The sequence below is a fragment of the Mobula birostris genome, chromosome 7, assembly GCF_030028105.1.
Source record: "Mobula birostris isolate sMobBir1 chromosome 7, sMobBir1.hap1, whole genome shotgun sequence".
NCBI classification, from domain to species: domain Eukaryota; kingdom Metazoa; phylum Chordata; class Chondrichthyes; order Myliobatiformes; family Myliobatidae; genus Mobula; species Mobula birostris.
The window spans coordinates 171,602,084-171,628,085 of record NC_092376.1 but is presented as its reverse complement, the minus strand read 5'-3'; the positions used below and the strand labels follow the sequence as shown (position 1 = coordinate 171,628,085).

Sequence of the window (26,002 nt, the reverse complement as noted above, 5' to 3'; positions counted from 1 at the left end):
ACCAAAGCTGTTTATTAAGGAGAAAAAAGGTAAAACACCTTCTCGTATAATAAAAAATTAATAACAGCCAACATCTGAAATTAAACAACGAACTGAGGATTTTGAAAGTTTTGAACATAATTCAGAAAGGGTCCCCACAATGTTTGAAAGTCTTGATGAGATTCAGAAATTGAACAATGAATCTTCTCTCAATCTAAGCATGACATAACGTCATATAATCATTGAGCATGAGTAGAAGGAAAAACATCTTTCCATTTGAACAAAAGTGCCCTCCTAGCTATAAGAGAGCTAAAGGCCAAAATATGTAAATCAGATGTCTTCAGCTTAATATCTTGTCCAGCAACAATACTGAATAGGGCCATCAGAGGATTAGGCTTAAAATTGACCTTGAAAAGTAAAGAAAAAGTTTGAAAAACTTCCTTTCAATACTTTTCAAGACACGGACAAGTCCAAAACATATGAATTAATGAAGCTTCTTTATTATAACATCTGTCACAGTACAGAGATATATCGAATAAAAACGAGATAAGCTTATCTTTATGGACTCTATGTACCACCTTAAATTGTATGAGGGAATGGCGAGCACATAGCGATGAAGTATTAACTAGTTTAAAAATTTCATTCCAAGTTTCGTCAGATAGTGATGTCTGTAAATCTTGTTCCGAGAGATTCTTAATTTTGTCTAAAGGAATATTCCTCATCTCCAGTAACATACGATAAATATTAGATATTGAACCATTATGAAAAGGTGTCAAATTAAAAATTTTGTCTACTAAGTTCTTATCTGAGCTTATAGGAAATGTGCATATTTGAGATCTTAGCAAGTCTCTGATTTGTAGATATCTAAGATAGTGAATTTTGGGTAAGTTATATTTAGCTGACAATTGCTCAAGTGAGAAAAGGTTTCCTCCACAAACAGATCACAAAAACATTTAATATCCAACCTGTCCCATTCTTTAAAAACTAAATCAGTCATAGAGGGTTTTAAAAAAATTACAATAAATGGGACTAGAAAGGGAAAATCTCAATAAACCAAAATGTTTTCTAAATTGTATCCAGATCCTCAGAGTATGTTTAACCGTTAAATTATCAGTTAGTTTATTTACAAATAAAGGAAGTGAGGATCCAAGAAGAGAAAGAATAGAAAATTTATTAACAGAGTTAGCTTCTAAAGAAACCCATACCGGACAGTCTACACGATTAATATAATATAGCCAAAACGTAAAATATCGTATATTAACTGCCCAGTAACAAAATCTAAAATTAGGTAAGGCTAAACCTCCAGACTTTTTAGGTTTTTGAAGATGAACTTTATTTAAACGAGGACATTTATTTTTTCCATATATAGGAGGATAAAATAGATTCAAGAGAGTCAAAAACGGATTTAGGAATAAAAACAAGTAAAGCCTGAAAACGATATATAAATTTAGGTAGAATATTCATTTTAATAGAATTAATTCGTCCAATCAACGATATTAAAAGAGGTGACCAATTTAATGATATCTTTTTTCATATGGTTCAATAAAGTAAGAAAGTTTCTTTAAACAGGTGTTTGTAATTCTTCTTGACTGTTACACCCAAATAAGTAAATTGATTCCTTACAATTTTAAAAGGAAGATTAGTATTAATTGATACCAAATTATTTAAAGGAAATAATTCACTCTTATGTAGGTTCAATTTATATCCTGAAAACCAACTAAAACAAGAGAGTAAAGAAAGTACGCGAGGTAACGAGGTCTAAACATTAGAGGTAAAAAGCAACATATCATCAGTGTAAAGAGAGATCTTGTGGGTGATACCTCTCCTTAAAATACCACAAATATCATTAGATTCTCGAAAAGCAATGGCAAGGGGTTCTGAAGCTAGATCAAAAAGCAAAGGACTCAACTGACAGACTTGTCTAGTTCTGCGGTGAAGTTTAAGTGGTTTGGAATTTTGAAATTTAGTACGAACCTGAGCAGAAGGAGATAAATAAAGTAATTTAATCCATTGAATAAAACCTGGTCCAAAATCAAATTTTTCAAAGGTTTTAAATAAATAATTCCATTCAACCTGATCGAAGGCCTTCTCAGCATCTAAGGATATCACACATTCTGATATCTCCCGAGAAGGAGAATAAATAATGTTTAATACACGGCGTATATTAAAATGGGAATGTCGGTTTTTAATAAATCCAGTCTGATCATCAGAAATAATAGAAGGTAAAATATTTTCAATCCTACGAGCCAGAACTTTAGAAAGAATTTTAGTATCAACATTGAGTAATGAAATTAGCCTATATGAAGAGCATTTCGCTAAGTCCTTGTTCTTTTTTAGGATAAGCGAAATGGAAGCTTCATAGAAAGATTGAGGCAAACTACCCAATTTGAAAGAATCCAAAAAAGACCAAGTGTAACTGTGGTATAATTAATGAAGAAAAAGCCTTATAAAATTCTCCAGAAAATCCATCTGGACCCGGAGCATTCCCCGAGTGTAATGAACGTATAGCCTCGGGAATCTCCTCATGAAAAATGGGTTGATCCATCTGTTTGCAATCATCTGCAGAAAGTGCAGGGATATTTAATTGATCTAGAAAATTATTCATTACAGTATTATCTTTAGGGGAATCAGAACAATAAAGTTGAGAATAGAATTCTCTAAAGGTATAATTTATTTCAGAGTAATCATTTGTCCTATCACCATTAGTTTTGCAAATTCATTTAACTACAGAAGTTTTTAATTGGCTGGTCAATACTTTGCCTGATTTATCTCCATGAATGTAAAATTCAGTTTTATCTTTAAGAAGTTGAGTTTCAATTGAATATGTTAACATAAGATCATATTTAGTTTTAACTTCAACACGTCTTTTATATAAAACAGGATCTGGAGTTATAGCATATTTTTGATCTAATTGTTTCAATTGATTGGCTAATTCAATTCTTTCTTTATTAGCTTTATTCTTAACACTTGCAGTACAAGAAATGATTTGTCCTCTAATATAGGCGTTGAAAGTATCTCATACAATTAGATGTCTCCTCCTTTTTATTCTCTTCAAAAAACAAAATAATATGCTTCTCTAGAAATTTTTAAAATTCAGGATCTCACTACCAGACTATGTAACAGTTTCTTCCCCCAAGCCATCAGACTCCTCCATACCCAGAGCCTGGACTTACACCAACCTACTGCCCTCTACTGTGCCTATTGTCTTGTTTATTATTTATTGTAATTCCTGCAGTGTTTTGTGCACTCTATGCAGTCCTAGGTAGGTCTGTAGTCTACTGTAGTTTTTGTGTTGTTTTTACGTAGTTCAATGTAGTTTTGGTATTGTTTCATGTAGCACCATGATCCTGAAAAACATTGTCTTGTTTTTACTGTGTACTGTACCAGTAGTTATGGTCGAAATGACATTGAAAAGTGAGTTGACTTGACTTGATAAAACACTGGTCTGAATGGGCATCTGATCAGCATGGACCATTTTTTTGCTGTATGACTGTGAGTAACAAAATTCCCAGGAACAGTAAGAAAACTAGAATATGCCTGATACCATGACACTGCTGGTGACTCACCATTCCACTCTGTTCTAGAATGAAGCAGTCCATCAAATGCACCAGAGGTCAGCAGTATTCAATAAAATCACAACTTACCTGCTTCATAATCCACGATGGTTTCTTGCTGGAAATCCTTGAATATCTCCGGTCTAAATTTCCTCTCAAGGCCATAGCTGTAATATCTGAAAAGGCACTCTAGCCCATACCTGAAGCAGACGAACACAGTGTGATCAGAAGCAGGCAAGTAGAGAGGTAAACAGCAACCATCTTCCATGAGAGTTCATTACCAGACTCGCCCCCATCCCCCTAAAGATCTCCTTCGTCTTCCCATCTTCCAAAATACCCAAAGATATAGTTCATTAGACACACACAGGAGCAGAATTAGGCTATTCCATCACGGCTGATTTATTATCCCTCTCAATCCCATTCTCAACCTTCACCCTGACCAAAAGAACCTATCAGTCTCTGTTTTAAATATAGAACATAGAATAGTACAGCACGGTACAGGCCCTTTGGCCCACATTGTTGTGCTGACCCTCAAACCCTGCCTCCCATATAACCACCCCACCTTAAATTCCTCCATATACTTGTACTCAATGACTTGGCCTCCACAGCCATCCGTAAGATCATTAGACATAGGAGCAGAATTAGACCATTCAGCCCATCAAGTCTGCTCTGCCATTCCATAACGGCTGATCCCAGATCCCACTCAACCCCATACATCTGCCTTCTCAACATATCCTTTGATACTCTGACGATCAGTAAACTATCTACTTCTGCCTTAAATGTACTCATGGACTTGGCCCTCACCACAGTCTGTGGCAGAGCATTCCACAGATTCACTACTCTCTGCCTAAAAAAAAACTCCCCTTCCTTACTTCTGTTCTATCCCACATAATTTTGAGGCTGTGCCCTCTGGTTCTGGATACCTCCGTCGTAGGAAACATCCTCTCCACACTCACCCTATCTGGTCTTTTCAACATTTGGTAGGTTTCCATGAGGTCCACCCGCATTTTTCTAAATTCCAGTGAGTACAGGCCCAAAACTGCACGCTCCTTATAGGTTAACCCCTTCATTCCCAGAATCATCCTCATGAACCTCCTCTGGACTCTCTCCAATGACATGTTCTTTTTGAGATATGGGGCTCAAAACTGTTGACATACTCCATACTCCAAGTGTGGCTTGACGAGTGCCTTACTTTTATATTCTATTCCCCTTGAAATAAATGCCAATAAATTGCATTTGCCATCTTTACCACAGTCTCAACCTGTAAATTAATCTTCTGGGAGTCCTGCATGAGTCCGCCTGCACCTCTGATATTTGAACATTTTCCCCCATTTAGATCATTGAAACTGTCACCATTCCCACTGACTCCTGTAAACATCAGGAACTGTCACCATTCCCACTGACCCCAGTAAACATCAGGAACTGACACCATTCCCACTGATCCCAGTAAACATCAGGAACTGACACCATTCCCACTGACACCAGTAAACATCAGGAACCACCATCATTCCCACTGACCACAGTAAACATCAGGAACCACCACCACTCCCACTGACTCCAGTAAACATCAGGAACCACCATCATTCCCACTGACCACAGTAAACATCAGGAACCACCACCACTCCCACTGACTCCAGTAAACATCAGGAACCACCATCATTCCCACTGACCACAGTAAACATCAGGAACCACCACCACTCCCACTGACTCCAGTAAACATCAGGGACTGTCACCGCTTCCACTGACCACAGTAAACATCAGGAACCACCACCACTCCCACTGACTCCAGTAAACATCAGGGACTGTCACCACACCCACAGACCCCAGTAAACATCAGGAACCACCATCATTCCTACTGACCCCAGTAAAGATCAGGAACCACCACCACTCCCACTGACTCCAGTAAACATCAGGAACCACCATCATTCCAACTGACCCCAGTAAACATCAGGGACTACCACCACTCCCACTGACCCCAGTAAACATCAGGAACCGTCACCAATCCCACTGACCCCAGTAAACATCAGGAACCATCACCATTCCCACTGACCCCAGGAACCATCAGGAAAGTAACCACTTCCACTGACCTCAGTGAACACCAGGAAATGACTTCAGTAGAAATTCTCTGTTGACTTAGCAATAGATGGATGTATTCAGAGAGAATGGGAGGACGAATACAAGGGTCTGTTTGAGGACTTTGTCAAATGGTGCAAGCTGAATCATCTGCAGCTCAACATCAGTAAGGCAAAGGAGATGTTGATGGACTTTAGGAAGGCTAAGCGTGCATTGCCTCCTGTTACTATTGAATGGTGAGGACGTGGATGTGATGAGGACCTACAAGTACCGGCCTGGGGGGGGGGGGAACCTGGATGACAGACTTAAGTGGAACACCAACACAGAGGATTTGTACAAGAAGGGCCAGTCACCTCTATTTCCTGAAGAGACCGATGTCCTTTGGAATATGCTGGCCTCTCCTTCACATGTTCCACTAGTCTGTTGTTGCCAGTACAGTCTTTGATGCAGTGGTGTGCTGGGGTAATGGCATCAACATCAGTGATGCCAGCAGACTCAATAAAATAATTAAAAAGGCTGGCTCTGTTATAAGATTCAAACTGGTCACACTGGAGGCTGTGGTAGAACAAGGGTCCCTACGGAAAATCCTGGCAATTCTAGACAATGTTTCTCACCCTTTGCATGTCAGCTTGGTTGAACAGAGGAGCACTTTTATTAATCGACTAAGACAACTGCGCTGCTCCAAACACCGCTATATGACATCATTCTTACCCTCAGCCATTAGACTCTACCATGAGTCAACAGAGAGTGGGAATAAAGGGATCTTATTCTGGTTGGCTGCCAGTTACCAGTGGTGTTCCACAGGGGTCTGTGTTGGGGCCACTTCTTTTTACGTTGTACATCAACGATTTGGATTATGGAATAGATGGCTTTGTGGCTAAGTTTGCTGATGATACGAAGATAGGTGGAGGGGCCAGTAGTGCTGAGGAAACAGAGAGTCTGCAGAGAGACTTGGATAGATTGGAAGAATGGGCAAAGAAGTGGCAAATGAAATACAATGTTGGAAAGTGTATGGTTATGCACTTTGGCAGAAGAAATAAACGGGCAGACTATTATTTAAATAGGGAGAGAATTAAAAGTTCTGAGATGCAATGGGACTTGGGAACCCTTGTGCAGGATACCCTTAAGGTTAACCTCCAGGTTGAGTCGGTGGTGAAGAAGGTGAATGCAATGTTGGCATTCATTTCTAGAGGAATATAGTATAGGAGCAGGGATGTGATGTTGAGGCTCTATAAGGCGCTGGTAAGACCTCACTTGGAGTACTCTGGGCAGTTTTGGGCTCCTTATTTAAAAAGGGATCTGCTGACGTTGGAGAGGGTACAGAGAAGATTCACTAGAATGGTTCTGGGAATGAGAGGGTTAACATATGAGGAATATTTGTCCGCTCTTGGACTGTATTCCTTAGAGTTTAGAAGAATGAGAGGGGACCTCATAGAAACATTTCGAATGTTGAAAGGCATGGACGGTGTGGATGTGGCAAAGTTGTTTCCCATGATGGGGGAGTCTAGCACGACAGGGCATGACTTAAGGATTGAAGGGCGCCCATTCAGAACAGAAATGCGAAGACATTTTTTTCGCCAGAGAGTGGTAAATCTATGGAATTTGTTGCCATGGGAGGCAGTGGAGGCCAGGTCATTGGGTGTATTTAAGGCAGAGATTGATAGTTATCTGAGTAGCCAGGGCATCAAAGGTTATGGTGAGAAGGTGGGGGAGTGGGACTAAATGGGAGAATGGATCAGCTCATGATAAAATGGCGCAGCAGACTCAATAGGCCGAATGGCCGACGTCTGCTCCTTTGTCTTATTGTCTAACCTATAGAATGTAACTAGTAGAGTGGATAGGGGAGAACCAGTGGATGTGGTATATTTGGATTTTCAAAAGGCTTTTGACAAGGTCCCACACAGGAGATTAGTGTGCAAACTTAAAGTACACGGTATTGGGGGTAAGGTATTGATGTGGATAGAGAATTGGTTAGCAGACAGGAAGCAAAGAATGGGAATTAATGGGACCTTTTCAGAATGGCAGGCAGTGACTAGTGGGGTACCGCAAGGCTCAGTGCTGGGACCCCAGTTGGTTACAATATATATTAATGACTTGGATGAGGGAATTAAATGCAGCATCTCCAAGTTTGTTGATGACACGAAGCTGGGCAGCAGTGTTAGCTGTGAGGAGGATGCTAAGAGGATGCAGGGTGACTTGGATAGGTTGGGTGAGTGGGCAAATTCATGGCAGATGCAATTTAAGGTGGATAAATGTGAAGTTATCCACTTTGGTGGCAAAAATAGGAAAACAGATTATTATCTGAATGGTGGCCGATTAGGAAAAGGGGAGGTGCAACGAGACCTGGGTGTCATTATACACCAGTCATTGAAAGTGGGGCATGCAGGTACAGCAGGCGGTGAAAAAGGCGAATGGTATGCTGGCATTTATAGCGAGAGGATTCGAGTACAGGAGCAGGGAGGTACTACTGCAGTTGTACAAGGCCTTGGTGAGACCACACCTGGAGTATTGTGTGCAGTTTTGGTCCCCTAATCTGAGGAAAGACATCCTTTCCATAGAGGGAGTACAAAGAAGGTTCACCAGATTGATTCCTGGGATGGCAGGACTTTCATATGAAGAAAGACTGGATGAACTGGGCTTGTACTTGTTGGAATTTAGAAGATTGAGGGGGGATCTGATTGAAACGTATAAAATCCTAAAGGGATTGGACAGGCTAGATGCAGGAAGATTGTTCCCGATGTTGGGGAAGTCCAGAACGAGGGGTCACAATTTGAAGATAAAGGGGAAGCCTTTTAGGACCGAGATTAGGAAAAACTTCTTCACGCAGAGAGTGGTGAATCTGTGGAATTCTCTGCCACAGGAAACAGTTGAGGCCAGTTCATTGGCTATATTTAAGAGGGGAGTTAGATATGGCCCTTGTGGCTACGGGGATATGGAGGGAAGGCTGGTGCAGGGTTCTGAGTTGGATGATCAGCCATGATCATAATAAATGGCGGTGCAGGCTTGAAGGGCCGAATGGCCTACTCCTGCACCTATTTTCTATGTTTCTATAGCCAGGGAAGTGATGACCCCCTTCTGATACATTGTGGTAACGTATATTTTTTATTCTTTCTACTTCTAATATTTATATCTGTGCACACATAATGCTACTGTAACACTGTAGTTTCTTTTTAGAACCATAGAACACTACAGCACAAAAAACAGGGATCAATAAAGTATCTGTCTATATATCTATACATCAGGAACAAGTGTGGCCCTTTGTGGTTCTGTACTGAAGATCAAGGTTTTGGCACCCCAAGTACCATGAAGACATCTTTCGTATTGGCTTCTGTCCGAGTGCTGAACAAACAAAGATAAAGTGGGTGTTGTATGGTGAGAGCGAAGTACACTACATTGGTTACCTGTAACCTTCATCTCCATCCTCTATTGACAGCTGCTTGAATTCTTCATACATCTTCCTGTTGAAATGATCTCTCAGGAAGAAGGACCAGAATCGGAAAAGGGTGTTCATTTCCTGAGACTGTCCTATTCCCAATCTCTTTCTCTCTGTGGGAGAAGAACAAGTCAGTGGATGGCAGCTGCATTTAATGGCTGAGAAATCAAACAGACAGCAACTATATCTGGATGGTCACACACACCCAAAAAATTATTGAGGATTCTCTTGGGGCACTAGATGGAGTAAGTCACATTTTGGCTTTGCTCCTCTCATTTTTCAATCTTTTTACCACCCTTTTACTATCTATATTAAAGTGTTTAGAACACTTTTATATGCTTGAACTTTGATTTTTAATCGCTGGAAATGAGTACCAGAGGGAAAAAGGCATTAGCCGAAGGCAAGGAAGCTGGTATTGGAAATGGCAGGAGAGAAGGTGACTCTCAGCAGCTTAAGTCTCAACTCACTTTGGAAGCTATGTCAAAGCTCCTGGATGATAAATTCGATACAAAATTTTCTAATTTGGAAGTATTGTTAAAGGAGATCGTAAGTAGACTGGGAGCACTTAAGCGGGAGTGTGAAAAACAACAACGGCAAATTTCTGAACTTGATGAAGCTGGTAGACAGAGAGACCGCAAGCTGGATTTGTTGGAAAAGAAATTAACTTTGACCACTCAAACATTGGAACAATATAAAGCTAAGATTATCGACCTGGAAAATCGCAGTCGTAGACAGAATTTGCAAATAATAGGACTCCGTGAAGACGTTGAGAGTGGTGACCTTACTAAATTTTTCTCTCAATTTTTAATGGACGTGCTCGGCTCTGAAGTTTTTTCTACTTCCCCTATACTTGATCGCGCCCACTGGACTTTAAGAGCAAAACCCCCTAAAGAACTGAAACCTCGACTTGTCATACTATGTGCATAGCAAGGAGCACTTAGTTCAAATTGCCCATCGGAAAGAGGTTATTGAATACGGAGACTCCAAGTTTCGTTTGGTCGAAGATTACAGACCTGAGGTAATGCGAGAAAGATCACTTTTTAAACCGGTGATGTTCGAGCTCTATCAAAGAAAGTTCCTACCAGCTCTGCTATTTCCAGCTAGCTTAAGAGTTGTTCTGCCTGATAAATTACGTAAATGGTTTAAATCCGTGGACGAAGGTTATCAATTCCCTGAGAAACAACATTCGATCTTAGCTGCCTAATAAATTTACTGCTTTTTCATGTCTGTATTCATTTGGTTTATAAGTTAATAACCAGTTCACAGATTTGGACTTTTAAAGTTTGAAGGATTTTGCCCTTGGTTTGGTAACGCTCGTACTTTGTTTTGAAGTATGGGTATTTATCATGCTTTTATATTAAAGTTCCTTTTTTTCCCCCTTCCTTTATTATATTACTTCATTATTTTCAATGTTTTTCAAAATAATTAAGAATCTGATTTGGTGATTGATTTTTTTCTTTAAATATTAATAAGATTGTATTCTGTTTCACTTTCCAAGAAATTGCCTTTCAAAATGTTTTGCAAACAGCTGTTTTTATAACATTTGTTTGGTGTTTTTTTTATGGCATTCTCTTCTCAATGTTTTGATTGTGGGTGGTGTTTTGAATTCTTTTCAGTTTTGGAGACTTGCCTTCAAGAGAGAAGTAGGAAGTGTCTAGATAGCTTTCTGGCTGTCTATTGGCCAGTATTCGGGCTTTTGTGGGTGGGGAATGGGGCTATTTTTAGTTTAGTTTTTTCCATCTGGGCTGATCTGAAACTACAAATATGTCTGAATTGTCGTGACTTCCAGTTCCTCTTTAAACTTTTTTTCCCTCTTCCTGATTCATGAGTCTCCTATGCAGTAAGGTTAATCCTTTACACACCATATGGTTTATTCAAGTACAATGGATAATATTATTAACTTTGTTTCATGGAATACGAATGGCTTGAATCATCCAATTAAATGGAAGAAGATCTTTAAAGTTTTTCATAGATTGAATGCTTAGATTATCTTTGCCCAGGAAACTCATGTAAGGAAGCAGGATAATCAGTGGGTTTTTTTTTAGGTTTTGGAAAAACCAACAATTTCACTCCAATTCACAGGCTAAGGTGAAAGCAGTATCTATTTTTATAGATTCCTCCATTTCATTTGTTCACTATGAAACGATTTTGGACCCCAAATGGTAGATTTCTGTTAATTACTGGTTTACTTTATAACCAAAAAGTTGTTATGGTTAATATCTATGCACCAAATACAGATTATCCTGAATTTTTTAAGCATTTATTTGCATCTCTTCCTAATTTAAATGAATATATGTTGATAATGGGCGGAGATTTTAACTGTTGCCTGAATCCCTCGATGGACAGGTCTGCGCCCAGTCAGGTACTTCCAAACAAATCCGCTATTTTTATTAATTCCTTTTTAGTTGATTCCGGAATTTTAGAAGTTTGGAGGTTTTAACATCCTAATGATAAAGAGTCCTCATCCTTTTCTGATGTATAGATGTATATCATAATTACTCTAGAATTGATTACTTTTTTATTGACTCTCAATTAGTTTCATCCGTTACTGCCTGTGAGTATGATGCAATTGCCGTCTCTGATCATCCGCGCCTGAAACTATCAATCAAATTAACTGATGTAACTTTCAGTGCTAGACAATGGCGGTTCAATTCTACTCTGCTTCAGGACTTAAATTTTGTTAACTCTATTAAAGAACAGATTGCCTTTTTCTTCTCAACTAATGTTACGGAAGAAATTTCCAGTGGGATATTATGGGACACTTTTAAAGTATATATCTGTGGGCAAATTATTTGATATTCTGCTGGATTGAAAACATGAATTGATAATGAAAAACGGATATTGGTTGATAAGATTAAAGAAATTGATAAAAAAAATTCTGCTGTTCCTAATTTGGAGCTTTACAAAAAGAGAGTTGAACTTCAGATGCAACACAGTTTGTTATTAATATCCCCGATTGAAAATCAATTACTTAAAACTAAGAGTCAATTTTATATACATAGTGATAAATCAGGTAAATTACTGACCAACCAATTGAAAGCTGCTTTGGCTAAGTGTCAGATTATTAAAGTTCATAAACAGAATGGTACTTTGATGGTTGACCATGACGAAATTAATAAACCTTTTCAAGAATTCTATACCACTTTACACCAATGAGAATTTCCTGACGATTCTACCATAATGCATGAATTTTTAAGAAAATTTAATGAATGTTTAACATTAGATGCACCCATTACGGAAGAAGAAATAAAGAAAGCAATTTCCTCGATGAATTCTGGTAAAGCAACAGGCCTGGATGGATATACAGTAGAATTTAAAAAAATCTTTTTCAAGTCTACTTTCTCCTTGGTTAGAATTTTTAAGGATGCCTTATTTGTAGGTAAATTACCACAATCCTTTTATGAAGCATCTATTTCTTTAATTCCTAAAAAAGATAAAGACTCAACTGAATGTGCATCATATAGACCTATATCCTTGTTAAATATGGACTCCAAAATTTTTTCCAAAACATTAGCAATTAGATTGGAAAATGTATTGCTACAAATTGTCTCTGACAACCAGACAGGATTTATTACATATCGTTATCTGTATTTTAATGTTACGAGGTTGATGAACATATACTTCTTCATCTAAGACTCCAGAATGTGTTATTTCGCTTGACGCTGAGAAGGCATTTGATAGATTTGAATGGAAATATTTATTTAACATCCTTGAGAAGTTTAATTTTAGCCCAAAATTCGTATCTTGGATTAAATTGACATATCATATACCTTTGGCTTCTGTACTTACTAATAATCAAAGATCCCCCTTTTTTAGGCTTTTTCGAGGTTCTAGACAGGGCTGTCCTTTATGCCCTTTACTACTTGACATTGCCTTGGAGCCCGTGGCAATCGCTCTTCGTGATTCACCCAATCTATTTGGCATTATTCATGAGAATGAGACGCATAAGGTATCATATGCAGATGACCTGTTACTATATATCTCTAATCCAGAGAAATCCATCCCTGCAGTAATATTACTACTTGCTCAGTTTAGTAGTTTTTCTGGTTATAAATTGAATATAAATAAGAGTGAGCTTTTTCCATTAAATATGCAAGTTCCAATCTATAGACAATCACCATTTAGACTGGTTACTGATTATTTTACTTATTTGGGTGTTGAAATGACTAAGAAGCATAAGGATCTATTTAAAGTTAACATTTTACCCTTAATTCATCATGTTAAACAACTGCTTACTAAATGGTTCCCACTGTCCCAATCATTGATTGGTCAAATCAATGTTATTAAGATGATTATTTTTCCTAAATTTCTGTATCTATTTCAGGCGGTACCAATCTTCATCTCTAAATCCTTTTTTGATATTATTGATTCTAAAATTTCTTCATATATATGGCAGAATAAAAATCCTAGATTAAGTAAGAAGTATTCACAGAAATCAAAAAAGGTTGGCAGTTTGGCATTGCCGAAGTTTTGATTCTATTATTGGGCAATTAGTATTCAATGTCTAATGTTCTGGACGCAAGATTTGGATGAAATTCAATGTCCATGATGGGTGAACCTCGAGTGAGAGTCTGTACAGGGATTCTCAATGGCTTCTATTTTAGGGGCTTCGCTTCCCTTTGCACTTACTAAACTGAATAAACAAACAATTAATCCAATAATTAAGCTTACAATACGAATATGGTTTCAATTTTGTAAATTTTTTGGATTGAATAAATTTATCCTATCAAGTCCTATTATATCCAATTTTTTCTTCCAACCATCCAGAACTGATCAAGCTTTTCTTTTATGGAAAACGAAGGGAATAATATGTTCTCGTGATTTATTCATGGAATTGGCTTTGTGAAGGGCAGATCGTGTCTAACAAGCCTGATAAGAGTTCTTTGAGGAGGTGACCAGGCATATAGATGAGGGTAGTGCAGTGGATCTGATCTACATGGATTTTAGTAAGGCATTTGACAAGGTTCCACACGGTAGGCTTATTCAGAAAGTTAGAAGGCATGGGATCCAGGGAAGTTTGGCCAGGTGGAATCAGAATTGGCTTGCCTGCAGAAGGCAGAGGGTCGTGGTGGAGGGAGTACATTCGGATTGGAGGATTGTGACTAGTGGTGTCCCACAAGGATCGGTTCCGGGACCTTTGCTTTTCGTGATTTTTATTAACAACCTGGATGTGGGGGTAGAAGGGTAGGTTGGCAAGTTTGCAGACAACACAAAGGTTGCTGGTGTTGTAGATAGTGTAGAGGATTGTCATAGATTGCAGAGAGACATTGATAGGATGCAGAAGTGGGCTGAGAAGTGGCAGATGGAGTTCAACCCAGAGAAGTGTGAGGTGGTACACTTTGGAAGGACAAACTCCAAGGCAGAGCACAAAGTAAATGGCAGGATACTTGGCAGTGTGGAGGAGCAGAGGGATCTGGGGGTACATGTCCACAGATCCCTGAAAGTTGCCTCACAGGTAGATAGTGTAGTTAAGAAAGCTTATGGGGTGTTAGATTTCATAAGTCGAGGGATAGAGTTTAAGAGTCGCGGTGTAATGATGCAGCTCTATAAAACTCTGGTTAGGCCACACTTGGAGTACTATGTCCAATTCTGGTCGCCTCACTATAGGAAGGATGTGGAAGCATTGGAAAAGGTACAGAGAAAATTTACCAGGATGCTGCCTGGTTTAGAGAGTATGCATTATGATCAGAGATTAAGGGAGCTAGGGCTTTACTCTTTGGAGAGAAGGAGGATGAGAGGAGACATGATAGAGGTATACAAGATATTAAGAGGAACAGATAGAGTGGACAGTCAGCGCCTCTTCCCCAGGGCACCACTGCTCAATACAAGAGGACGTGGCTTTAAGGTAAGGGGTGGGAAGTTCAAGGGGGATATTAGAGAGTGGTTGGTGCGTGGAATACACTGCTTGAGTCAGTGGTGGAGGCAGATACACTAGTGAAATTTAAGAGACTGCTAGACAGGTATATGGAGGAATTTAAGGTGGGTGGGTTATATGGGAGGTAGGGTTTAAGGGTTGGCACAACATTGTGGGCCGAAGGGCCTGTACTGTGCTGCACTGTTCTATGTTCTAATTGTCTCATGTCCTTTGAACAGTTGTCTAATAATTTGCCGAGATCACATTTTTTCAGATATTTACAGATTAGAAACTTTTTGAACGTTATTTTACCTATTTTTCTGATATCACATCAAATTGAAACTACAGAAAATATTTTAGGTTTAAACCTCTATCAGAAGAGTTTAATAGCAATTGTTTATGATTTAATTACGAAAATACATTTAGGTGAGTCTGATAAAATTAAGAATGAATGGGAAAAAGAACTTCAGGTATCTTTACCCATAGAGAAATGGCAGAAAACTCTCCAACTAGTTAACACTTCTTCAATGTGTGCTAGACACACTATGATACAATTTAAGGTGGTTCATAGGGCCCATATGTCTAAGGATAAAAAAGCTCGTTTTTATGGTCATATAAATTTTGTCTGTGACAGAGGTAATTCTGAGGTAGCTTCCTTGACACACAAGTTCTGGACTTGCCCTCTTTTGGCAAAATATTGGGAAGACATTTTTGATATTATTTCAGTAGTCTTGCATATTGATTTACAACCTCATCTTATTACTGCAATTTTTGAACTACCAATGATAGACTTTAGTCATTTATCCCCTTCAGCTTGTCATTTGATTGCATTTGTTACATTAATAGCCAGAAGATCCATTTTATTTAAATGGAAAGATTCTAATCCCCCTACTACATTTCAATGGTTTTCCCAAACAATAACATGTTTAAACTTGGAAAAAATTAGGAGTGGTACCACTGATCCTTCAGTTAAATTCAAAGAAACTTGGAGGCCATTTATTCAACATTTTCATATGATGTAAGCTGACCTTTTCTGAATCCGTTTTAATAACTTTTTGTCTGTGTGTATAGAGGAGCAGAGTTAACGACAAATAATGATCTTAACCGATGAAATATGGCAACCCAGTCTTTGTTTTGTTTTGTTTTTTTTTAGTGTAGGGGGTAAAAACTTTTTTTTTGAATCTTTTTCATGTTCAGTTATTAAGAGATTGGGAGGCTTAAATTAAATATGTTACTCGGAGTCTGTGTCTGTATACGTTAACCGTTATTAATGTAATCCCAATCTCATTGTATTATTATCATTGTTATGTTTATTAATTTGAAACTCAATAAAAAGATTGAAAAAGAAAGAAAGAAAAAACTATTGACATTTATAATTCTACATCAAGGACATAAGAACCATGAGCAAAAGCAGGCAATCTGCTCCTTCATTCAATCTGATCAGGGCCAATCCCATCCTACTCTCAGTACCACTTTCTCACCCTCTCCCCACAATCCTCCACTCTCTTAAATGTCTCACAATCTCTGATTTGAATAAATTCAATGATTGTTCCGATATAGAGCAACCCCACTCCTACTATTCTGATCTATCCTTTTCAAATACTAAATCTCCCTGAATAGTCAGCTCGCAGCTTTGGTCACTTTGCCACCCCCATCATCATCAGCGATCACTCGTAGTTGAGTATGATTCTTAAGATGACTGAAGAGGCCGATCCGTGATCTACAGACCTATTGCATTGTTGACAGGTGTAGGTCATTGAAGTGGATGTAGGCTGGAGGAGCACCACCTTATATTCCATCTGGGTAGCCTCCAACCTGATGGCATGAATGCAGAATTCTGAAACTTCTGGTAATGGCCACCACCCCCCTCACTATTCCCCATACACTTTTCCCTCTCTCACCTTATCTTCTTGCCTGTCCACCACCTTCCTCTGGTGCACCTCCCCCGTTTCTCTCTCCTATTAGATTCCCCCTTCTCTAGCCGATTATCTCTCTTACCAAACAACTTCCCAGTTCCTAACTTCACCCTTCCCCCTCCCAGTTTCACCTATCACCTTGTGTTTCTCCCTCCCCTCTCCCCCCACCCCACCTTTTAACTCTACTCCTCATCATCTTTCTTTCTCCAGTCCTACTGAAGGGTGTCAGCCCAAAATGTCGACTGTACTTTTTTTCATAAATGCTGCCTGGCCTGCAGAGTTCCTCCAGCATTTTGTGTATTCTGTGGTGGATGTAGCTGGTTGGGCCTTTCCCAGTCTCTCCTTACGATGAAGCCACTTAGTCTCGGCACGTTGGAGGTATTTTTCGAGCTGTGTAGTTCCCTCATAGATAGTCCTTCTCCAGCTTTCCTTATCCTTGCTAATTTCTTCCATCCATTCAGGTTGATGTGACATTTCCTTAGTTGGCTCTTGATATTGTCCTTGTTCTACTTTTTCTGCCCTCCAGGAGTGACCAAATAGGAGTTGCTTAGGGAGGCGGGAGTCAGGCATACCAATGATGTGGCCGACCCATCGTAATTGGTGTTGAGTCACGATTGTGGCTATGGACTTAGCTTTGTCCAAGATGGCCCAACTCTATGCAACCACATCAGACCAGACACATCTATATGTTATTCTTACCAATTGGCATTTATTGTTAGCCAATAATTCTACCTCATAATTTTCCTTACTTGGACTCCATTTATCATTTTCTTGTACAGTGTTCCTTCCTGGTTAATCTGGTTATTGTTAGTCTGTTTTGCATTGCACTATTCTTTCTCCTTTCTCTTACCCCTAAGTAACCTTCAACTAAACTCAGATAATTATCTGAATTGTTAACTCAAAATGGTGCCCATTGTGAGTTTAATGGAAAGCACCAATAACTATGGTGGATTTCATCAGTGCTTACGACTGGAAAGAACTTCCACGATGATCAGATCAGTTTCCAGAAGATCCAACAAAACAGCACAAATGTGCAATACCACTAAGCATCTAAGTGATGCAAATTAGATCACAACCTGAAGATAGCTCAAGTGTCTAAATTCACTGGGGTTCACCTCTGCAGAGGACAATAAGCTCGGCAATAAATTTGACCTACCCAATTTGCACCAAAGAGCACAGAGGATTGTTGATATATTATTGACTCTATGTAAGAGTCTTATTAATGACAACATTGCAACACAATGATTTGGAATTGCTGCTGCCCAACCATCACGGGCAAACACTGGTCCTGTAATGAGGACCAGGCAACAAACCTAGGGCCTGGCTGGCTCAGCACCCCCACACAAGGACCTTTGGTGAATTCAAAGTGTTGTGGTAAATTGGCACATTGAAGCAGTTAGACCTTCTTAGGACCTACCATTTAGACATCTCCTGCGAAACTTGTGGTAGACATGCTGTGTAAATCCATTCTCCTTCAATAGCTCATGGGAGGGGTGCTGGAACTTGGGAAGAGATTGTGGCGTGCAACCATAATTACCAGCCACTGGAATTCCTTCGGAAGGACTGGCATTTGAACTGTGAAATAACAAGATTTATTGTTTAACATATAGTAATGACACAAAGACTGGATATAGAACACTTGGCCTCTCTACCAAATTTCCTCCCTGATATTAATCACCCTCAAACAGCAGGGCGCTACAGTAGCGTAGCAGTAAGCGTAACACTATTATAACTTGGGGCTTTGGAGTTCAGAGTTCAATTCCAACATCATCTGTAAAGAGCTTGTACTGTCTTCGCTATGAGCATGTGGATTTTCTCTGAGTGTTCTGGTTTCCTACCACAGTCCAACTTACCGTTTAAGATGGCAGTACTGACCCACAATTCTTTAAAAAATAAATTGTGGAAACTATAAACTGCAAGCAATGAAGAGGCAAGTGAGGGCAAAGCGGATTTGTGAGAAGTGTCCCGCAAAAAGAGTTGGAGCACTGCTGGTTGTAGAGGATGGTTCGGAGGCGGGAAGACAGGATGCCTGTCCAGCTGGCCTGGGTGCGAGGGTGGATCGTTCTAAATGCTGATCTGATTTGGAAGGGTCGAGAACGGCTTCTTCAGCAACAAAATCCAGGTCCTGAGTGAATTGAGGGTGGCATGTTCTATGCCCAAGTGATCTGCCACGGCAAGGTCCAGGTTCTGATGCAAGGTATAATACGCTGTTTCAACAATCTAAATGCTGGCCAAGATAGGTTGGAAGGCAGGGTGCCAGAGGGGTGAATTGCTCAGGGCGCTGAGCTGATTTGAACAGGTCAGGAACAGCTTCTCTTCAGCAATATCTAGGCCCAGAGAAATTTGCCACAGTGGGGCTGAGTCCCAGTGCGAGGTTCAGACAATTTATATACCGGCCCAGATAGTCAGCAGGCTACTCTCTCCACAAAGCTAAGGCTGTGACACTGACCCTGGCTGCTGTGCTTTGTGTCTGCGAACTCCGCAGTGACTTGCCCCACTAACATGATGAACTGAATACCAATGGTTTGGGCCTACTCCAGGGATTTGGATCTCAAGACTCAATTTGATTCGGAATGGTGTTGCTGCTCCTTTCTATTGTCGGCATGCTATGTTTTGTGTTTTTCCTCTTTCTCTGTGGGCACTGGGGTTTGGTCTTTTTTTCAAAAATTGAATTCTTTCGGGTTCTTTGTAAGCCTGTAAGCAAACGAGTCTCGAGGTTGCATAATTTATACATTTTTTGAACATAAATGCATTTTGGATCTTTCAATCCAAAGACATGTGGGTTAGTTGGTTAACTGGTCAATGCAAACAGTCCTGTGACTAAGCTAGGGTTAAATAGCTGGGTTGCTGGGCAGCTTGGCTCGTTGCCCTGTTCCGCTCTGTACCTCTAAATAAAAATAAGCATGGGTTACTTATGTTTTCCAAATCCTTTATGTCTCATTCACCCAAAAAATGCACAAAGTGTTACTTATTTGCACATTGTCTAAATAGCTTCACTCCAATGAACTCAATTGCAATCATCCTATTACACCCATTATTCCCAGGCTAATCCATCACTCCCACCGTACTTTTACCCCACAATTATCATTGTATTACATCCGTCATCCCTAGAAACCCTACCACGCATCCACTGAAACATTACCCCCACAATCACCATTGTACTCCACTCGTTACCAGGCTACCCCCCCCACCACACACCCACTGAACTGTTACCCCCAAAATTATCACTGTATTACTCCTGTTATCCCCAGAAACCCCACCACTCAACCACTGAAGCGTTACCCCACAATGATCAATGTCTTACTCCCGTTATCCCCAGCTAATCCACCACTCACCCACTGAAACGTTACCCCACAATTATCATTGTATTACACCCATTATCCCCAGGTGGGTACTCCCACCACTCTCCCACTGAAACTTTACCCTTAGAAACAGCACTCAGAAGGTATCAGGGGAACTACTATTAAAGAGACAAGAGCATAAATTGGCCTGTTACACTGATGACATTTTGATCTACTTAGGGCAACCAACATACTCTTTACCTAAAGAGTAGTACGCACAAGGCTGTGATTGTGGGAGATTTTAATTTTCCACCCATAGACTGGGAAGCCCATACTGTAAAAGGGCTGGATGGTTTGGAGTTTGTAAAATGTGTGCAGGATAGTTTTTTTGCAGATTGCATCGCCTCTGATCTGAGCCAACATTTACGTGCCAGGCAGCACCTAATTAATTAGCTTGTTTATTTTGGCTTTTTTCTTAAAGATGTGCTGAGTGCGTTCCAGCTACCGCTGTACCACTGCATGCTTTGCAGATTGGTATCGGGTCGCTGCCCGGAGGGTGGGGGCCACTGCACCGCCCCAACCTCTGACGACCCAGCCTAACACACCATCATGACTGTGCTTGGCGCTGTCTTCTCGATTCCGGCAAGTGATACTACACTGTACATACATTATTTCTACTTTATATCGACGGTGTATTTTTAGGTGTTATTTAGTATGATTTGGCAGCTTCATAGCTTAAAGGTTACTGGAGAGAGTGTTTTTGCCGAAGGCGCTTGCGCCGTGTTTCTGCCATGAGCACTTGCGTGAGATCTTTGCTACGGAGAACAGTGTGGCAATGATTGGGGAGAAGTATTTCTACTTTATATAGGCTGTGTATTCATCATATGATTCCTGCTTTTACTATATGTTACTGTTATTTTAGGTTTTATGTGTTATTTGGCATGATTTGGTAGGTTATTTTTGGGTCTGCGAACGCTCACAAATTTTTCCCATATAAATTATCGGTAACTGCTTCTTCGTTTTACGACATTCTGGCTTATGAACCGTTTCATAGGAACGCTCTACCTTCGGATGGCGGGGGAAACCTCTACAGCTATTTGCAATATAATAAAGGAAGGAACACTGTCACAGTTTTGAATTGCTCAAAGAGAAACAATTATTAGAAAAACAAGACTTTTACCGGTATTTACAGATGTAACAGTATGTTAATAGGACAATTAAAAATGTAAGCAAGGCAAGTACATGTGTGATAGAGCTATTTAGAAAAGCATACAATTTAGACAACGGTAGTAGAATCATTTCAAGCGTGTATAAGGGTTTGTCAAATCTTAAAACACAGTCGACTTCATACGTTAAAACAAAATGAGACAAAGAAGGAGCAATAATAATATCTGAAGAAGAATGGACAATAATATGGTATCAATGAAAGTGTACCAGTTCACAGAAATGGAGGAAGTTTGGGTGGAAAAACTTGATAAGATATTTTATTACACTCTCTCAGAAATCCCATTGTGATCGTAACCTCCCTGTTTGCTGGAGAAATTGTGGAAATCAAAATGCAAACCATTATCATATTTTCTGGGAATGCCCCATTATCAAAGACTATTGGAGCATAATGCCCTAACAAGACATCTTTAAATGTGAAATACCCTTAGAGAGTAAGACCATAAATTTTGGGTATATACCTCAAGAATGGTTGAAAAGAGATAAATATTTAATGAATATATTGCTGGTGGCTGGTAAAAAGACCCTTACCAGGAAATGGTTATCTCAGGAGAGCCAACTTTAAATGTATGGATGGAAATTACAACAGACATTTACAAAATGGAGAAGATAAAAGCATCTGTTAATCATAAGTTGGAACAATTTGATTCATACTGTGAAAAATGGTTTAACTATATAACACCTCATAGGCCTGATTTTATTCTCACAAGTCAATTTTGTTAAAAAAAAATCACTCCCTATTTTGTAAATAGTTTTCTTTTTTCGATTGTTCTTTCTTTCCTCTCCTTTCTATAAGTGTATACCTCAGATAAATATTATGTGGAGATTTGTGACAAATATGATTATATGATATATATGTACAGTATCTGAAATACATCTTATAGAAATGTTTGATGAACTTCAATAAAAAATAAATTACAAAAAGAAACAGCACTCAGACCCAGTACTCCATGCACCCACCCTTCATTATACAAAAATTTATTTTAAGTCAATTTCAGTAGAAATGAACATAAAGGAGGAGTTTTGCTCTAACCTGAATGAGGATGCCCTCGGTCTATGCTCTCTTGAGTCCATCACCCACCCCACATGGCTCTCCAGAGGGGGGTTTGAGCTGTGTCTCGTCTTGCGTTTGCGGGGCGTCTGTAACAAACATCCATAACTCTGTCACTCAAAAGGATGAATGAGGTGGCCCGTTTTACAGAGTAGCAGTTGGTACTCCAATCCGATCTCAATGTTGTGTGAATCAGTTTAACAAACGGCAAGTAAGCAGCGGGGTAGAGAAACGTAATGATTGGAAATAGATTTGTGGACAACAATTCACTCATCAATAGACTATAACACCATAATACATAGGAGCAGAATGAGGCCATGAGTCTGCTCTATCATTCAATCATGGCTGCTCCTTTTTTCCCCTTATCAGCCTCACTTCCCAACCTTTGATGCCGTGTCCAATCGAGATCCTATCAAACTCTGCCTTAAATACACCCAGCAACCTGGCCTCCACAGCTGCCTGTGGTAATAGGCTCCACAAAATCACCACCTACTGGCTAAAGAAATTCCTCTGCATCTCTGTTTTTTATGGGCACCCTTCTGTCCTGAGGCTGTGCCCTCTTGTCCTAGACTCCTATACCATGGGAAACATCCTTTCCACATTTATACTTTCGATGCCTTTCAACATTCAAAATGCTTCAATGAGAACCACCCTCCACCTCATCTTTCTAAATTCCAGCAAGTACAGACCCAGAGCTATTAAACATTCTTTGTATAATAACCCTTTTGATGATGGAAAACATCAAGTTGGACAAGTCACCGGGACCAGACAAAATACATCACAGGCTTCTGTGGGAGGCGAGGGAGGGGATTGCTGAGCCTCTGGCAATGATCTTTGCATCATCAATGGGGACGGAGAGGTTCCGGAGGATTGGAGGGTCGCAGATGTTGTTTCCTTATTCAAGAAAAGAGCAGAGATAGCCCAGGAATTTATAGACCAGTGAGTCTTACTTAAGTGGTTGGCAAGTTGATGAAGAAGATCCTGAGAGGCAGAATTTATGAACATTTGGAGAGGCATAATATGATTAGGAATAGTCAGCATGGCTTTGTCAAAGGCAGGTCTTGCCTTATGAGCCCGATTGAATTTTTTGAGGATGTGACTAAACACATTGATGAAGGTAGAGCAGCAGATGTAGTGCATATGGATATCAGCAAGGCATTTGATAAGGTATCCCATGCAAGGCTAATTGAGAAGTACGGAATGGCCCTTGCTTTGTGGCTTGCCCACAGAAGGCAAAGAGTGGTTGTAGACGGGACATATTCTGCATGGAGGTCGGTGACCAGTGGTGTGCCTCAGGGATCTGTCCTGGGACCCCTTCTCTTTGCGCTGTTTATAAATGACCCGGATGAGGAAGTGGAAAGATGGGCTAGTAAATTTGCTGTGGATAGTGTGGAGGGCTGTCAGAGACTACAGCAGGACACTGATAGGATACAAAACTGGGCTGAGAAGTGGCAATGGAGTTCAACCCAGATAAGTGTGAGGTGGTTCATTTTGGTAGGTCAAATATGATGGCAGAACATAGTATTAATGGTAAGACTCTTGGCAGTGTGGAGGATCAGAGGGATCTTGGGGTCCAAGTCCATAGGACACTGAAAGCTCTGCGCAGGTTGGCTGTGTGGTTAAGAAGGGATACAGTGTACTGGCCTTCATCAACCATGGGATTGAGTTCAAGAGCCGAGAGGTAACTCTACAGCTCTATAGGACCCTAGTCAGACCCCACTTGGAGTACTGTGCTCAGTTCTGGTCACCTCACTACAAGAAGGATGTGGAAACTATGGAAGGGGTGCAGAGGAGACTTACAACGATGTTGCCTGGATTGGGGAGCATACCCTACAAGAATAGTTTGGGTGAACCTGGCCTTTTCTCCTTGGAGTGACGGAGGATGAGAGGTGACCTAACAGAGGTGTCCAAGATGGTGAGAGGCATTGATCGTGTGACTAGTCAGAGGCTTTTTCCCAGGGCTGAAATGGCTAACACAAGAGGCCACAATTTTAAGGTGCTTGGAAGTAGGTATAGAGGGGATGTCAGGGGTAAGGTTTTTTTTTTTCCGCGGAGTGGTGAATTCGTGGAATGGGCTGCCGGCGACTGTGGTGGAGGCGGTGTAACGAGAATACACATTGACTAAGATGTTAGCTGTCCTGGGCTGGCACCAGTGGGATCAGCAGTTGGTCTGCCACCTGTCTTCAGGAGAAAGAGAGATAAGGAAAACAATGCAGCAGCATTTGGAGATGTTAATGAAGGGGAAGGAGAGCTGTCAAGATCGGCTCCCCCTTTGAACCCTGAACTGTTTGAAGTGATGGACAGGCGATACCCCAGCAGGGGGATAAAAAGGGACAGGTTCGCTAAGGCGGACACACACGACACCACGAGGTAACGAGACCCTGGAAGCGGTGTGCCTCCCACAAGTCGGTGGGAGTTTTGGAGGGCTGTCGTGGGACCAAGCCATAGACGCACAGGGTGGAACCTGGTGTGTGTCTGCCCTTGCCTGGGTGCCAGGTTCACCGCAGAGAAACGATCATATCTGGAAACGGAGGGGTCACGGTCGGTGACCTCAGAAGACATCACAAAGGGCTCGCCCGAAAGCTGACTGCGAAGAATATCGAAGGTCTGTGTGGAAGCCGTTTGAATATTCATTCGTTTTTGCTCTCTCTCTCCTTCCCCCCACTGTCCATCGCCACGGCAGTGATTACTGTGAACTGAACTGAACTCAGTTGAACTGAACTTTGCATCACTTTGAAACTGGTCATTTACCCCTAGACGATGATAGAGCTTGATTGATCCTGTTATCCTAATTCTGTGTACATGTGTGTTTATCATTGCTGAACTGTTGCATTTATTATCCTTTTGATTAGAGTACTGTGTTGCTTGTTTCTTTAATAAAACTTTCTTAGTTCTAGTAATCCAGACTCCAACTGAGTGATCCATTTCTGCTGATTTGGCAACCCAGTTACGGGGTACGTAACATAAGTGGGGTTCTCGTCCGCGATTTTGAACGCTAAATTTGGGACGGAGTAAATTGATTGGGTCAAAATTCCCGAAAGAAAGAAAAGACAAACAGCAGAAATGGAGATTGAGGAATTTCTAAAGGCGCCGACCTTGGAGGCATTAGAGGAAGCCAGGAAAGCGGAATTGGCAGCTGTGGCCAAACGGTTGAATCTTGTTAAGGGGAAGGCGACAATGAGGAGAGAGGAGATATCGTAGAGCACTGTTACTAAAGGTGTGTTTCCCCAAGGGGAGCTGGAGGTGGTGTCTATTGAAAAACCTGCTGGAGACGCTGTACAGGTGCAGCTTGAAAAACTGAGACTCAAGCACGAGTTCCGGGTACGGCAGTTAGAACACGAAGAGAAGCAGTTAGAAAGGCAGGAGAGAGAGTTAGAAAGGCGGGAGAGAGAGAGACAGTTGGAGCGAGAAGAGAGGCAGTTGGAGAAACAGAGGGAAAGGGAATTTGAGCTGGAGAAGTTAAAGATAAGGGCAGAGCAGGGGCCCGTGCCAAACCAAGGTGGAGGGTTCCGGGCGACCCAGGAGGTTAGGCTGGTTCCCCCATTTGATGATACCGACGTGGATCGGTACTTTCTCCATTTCGAAAAAGTTGCTACAAGTCAGGACTGGCCGAGGGATAAGTGGGCTGTTTTGCTTC

General features: G+C 40.6%; 1 protein-coding gene across 1 annotated transcript in view; it reads right to left on the bottom strand.

Annotated features, from left to right (window-relative positions):
- Window positions 1-26,002, bottom strand: part of larp1 (La ribonucleoprotein 1, translational regulator) — a 180,930-nt gene that overhangs the window by 10,458 nt on the left and 144,470 nt on the right. Inside the window, exons 15-18 of the mRNA XM_072264084.1 lie at window positions 22,348-22,454; window positions 18,227-18,384; window positions 9,008-9,152; window positions 3,624-3,733 (exon numbers count right to left, since the gene is read on the bottom strand). Of these exons, the coding sequence (XP_072120185.1) occupies window positions 3,624-3,733; window positions 9,008-9,152; window positions 18,227-18,384; window positions 22,348-22,454 (520 nt within the window). The remainder of the gene's footprint in view (window positions 1-3,623; window positions 3,734-9,007; window positions 9,153-18,226; window positions 18,385-22,347; window positions 22,455-26,002) is intronic.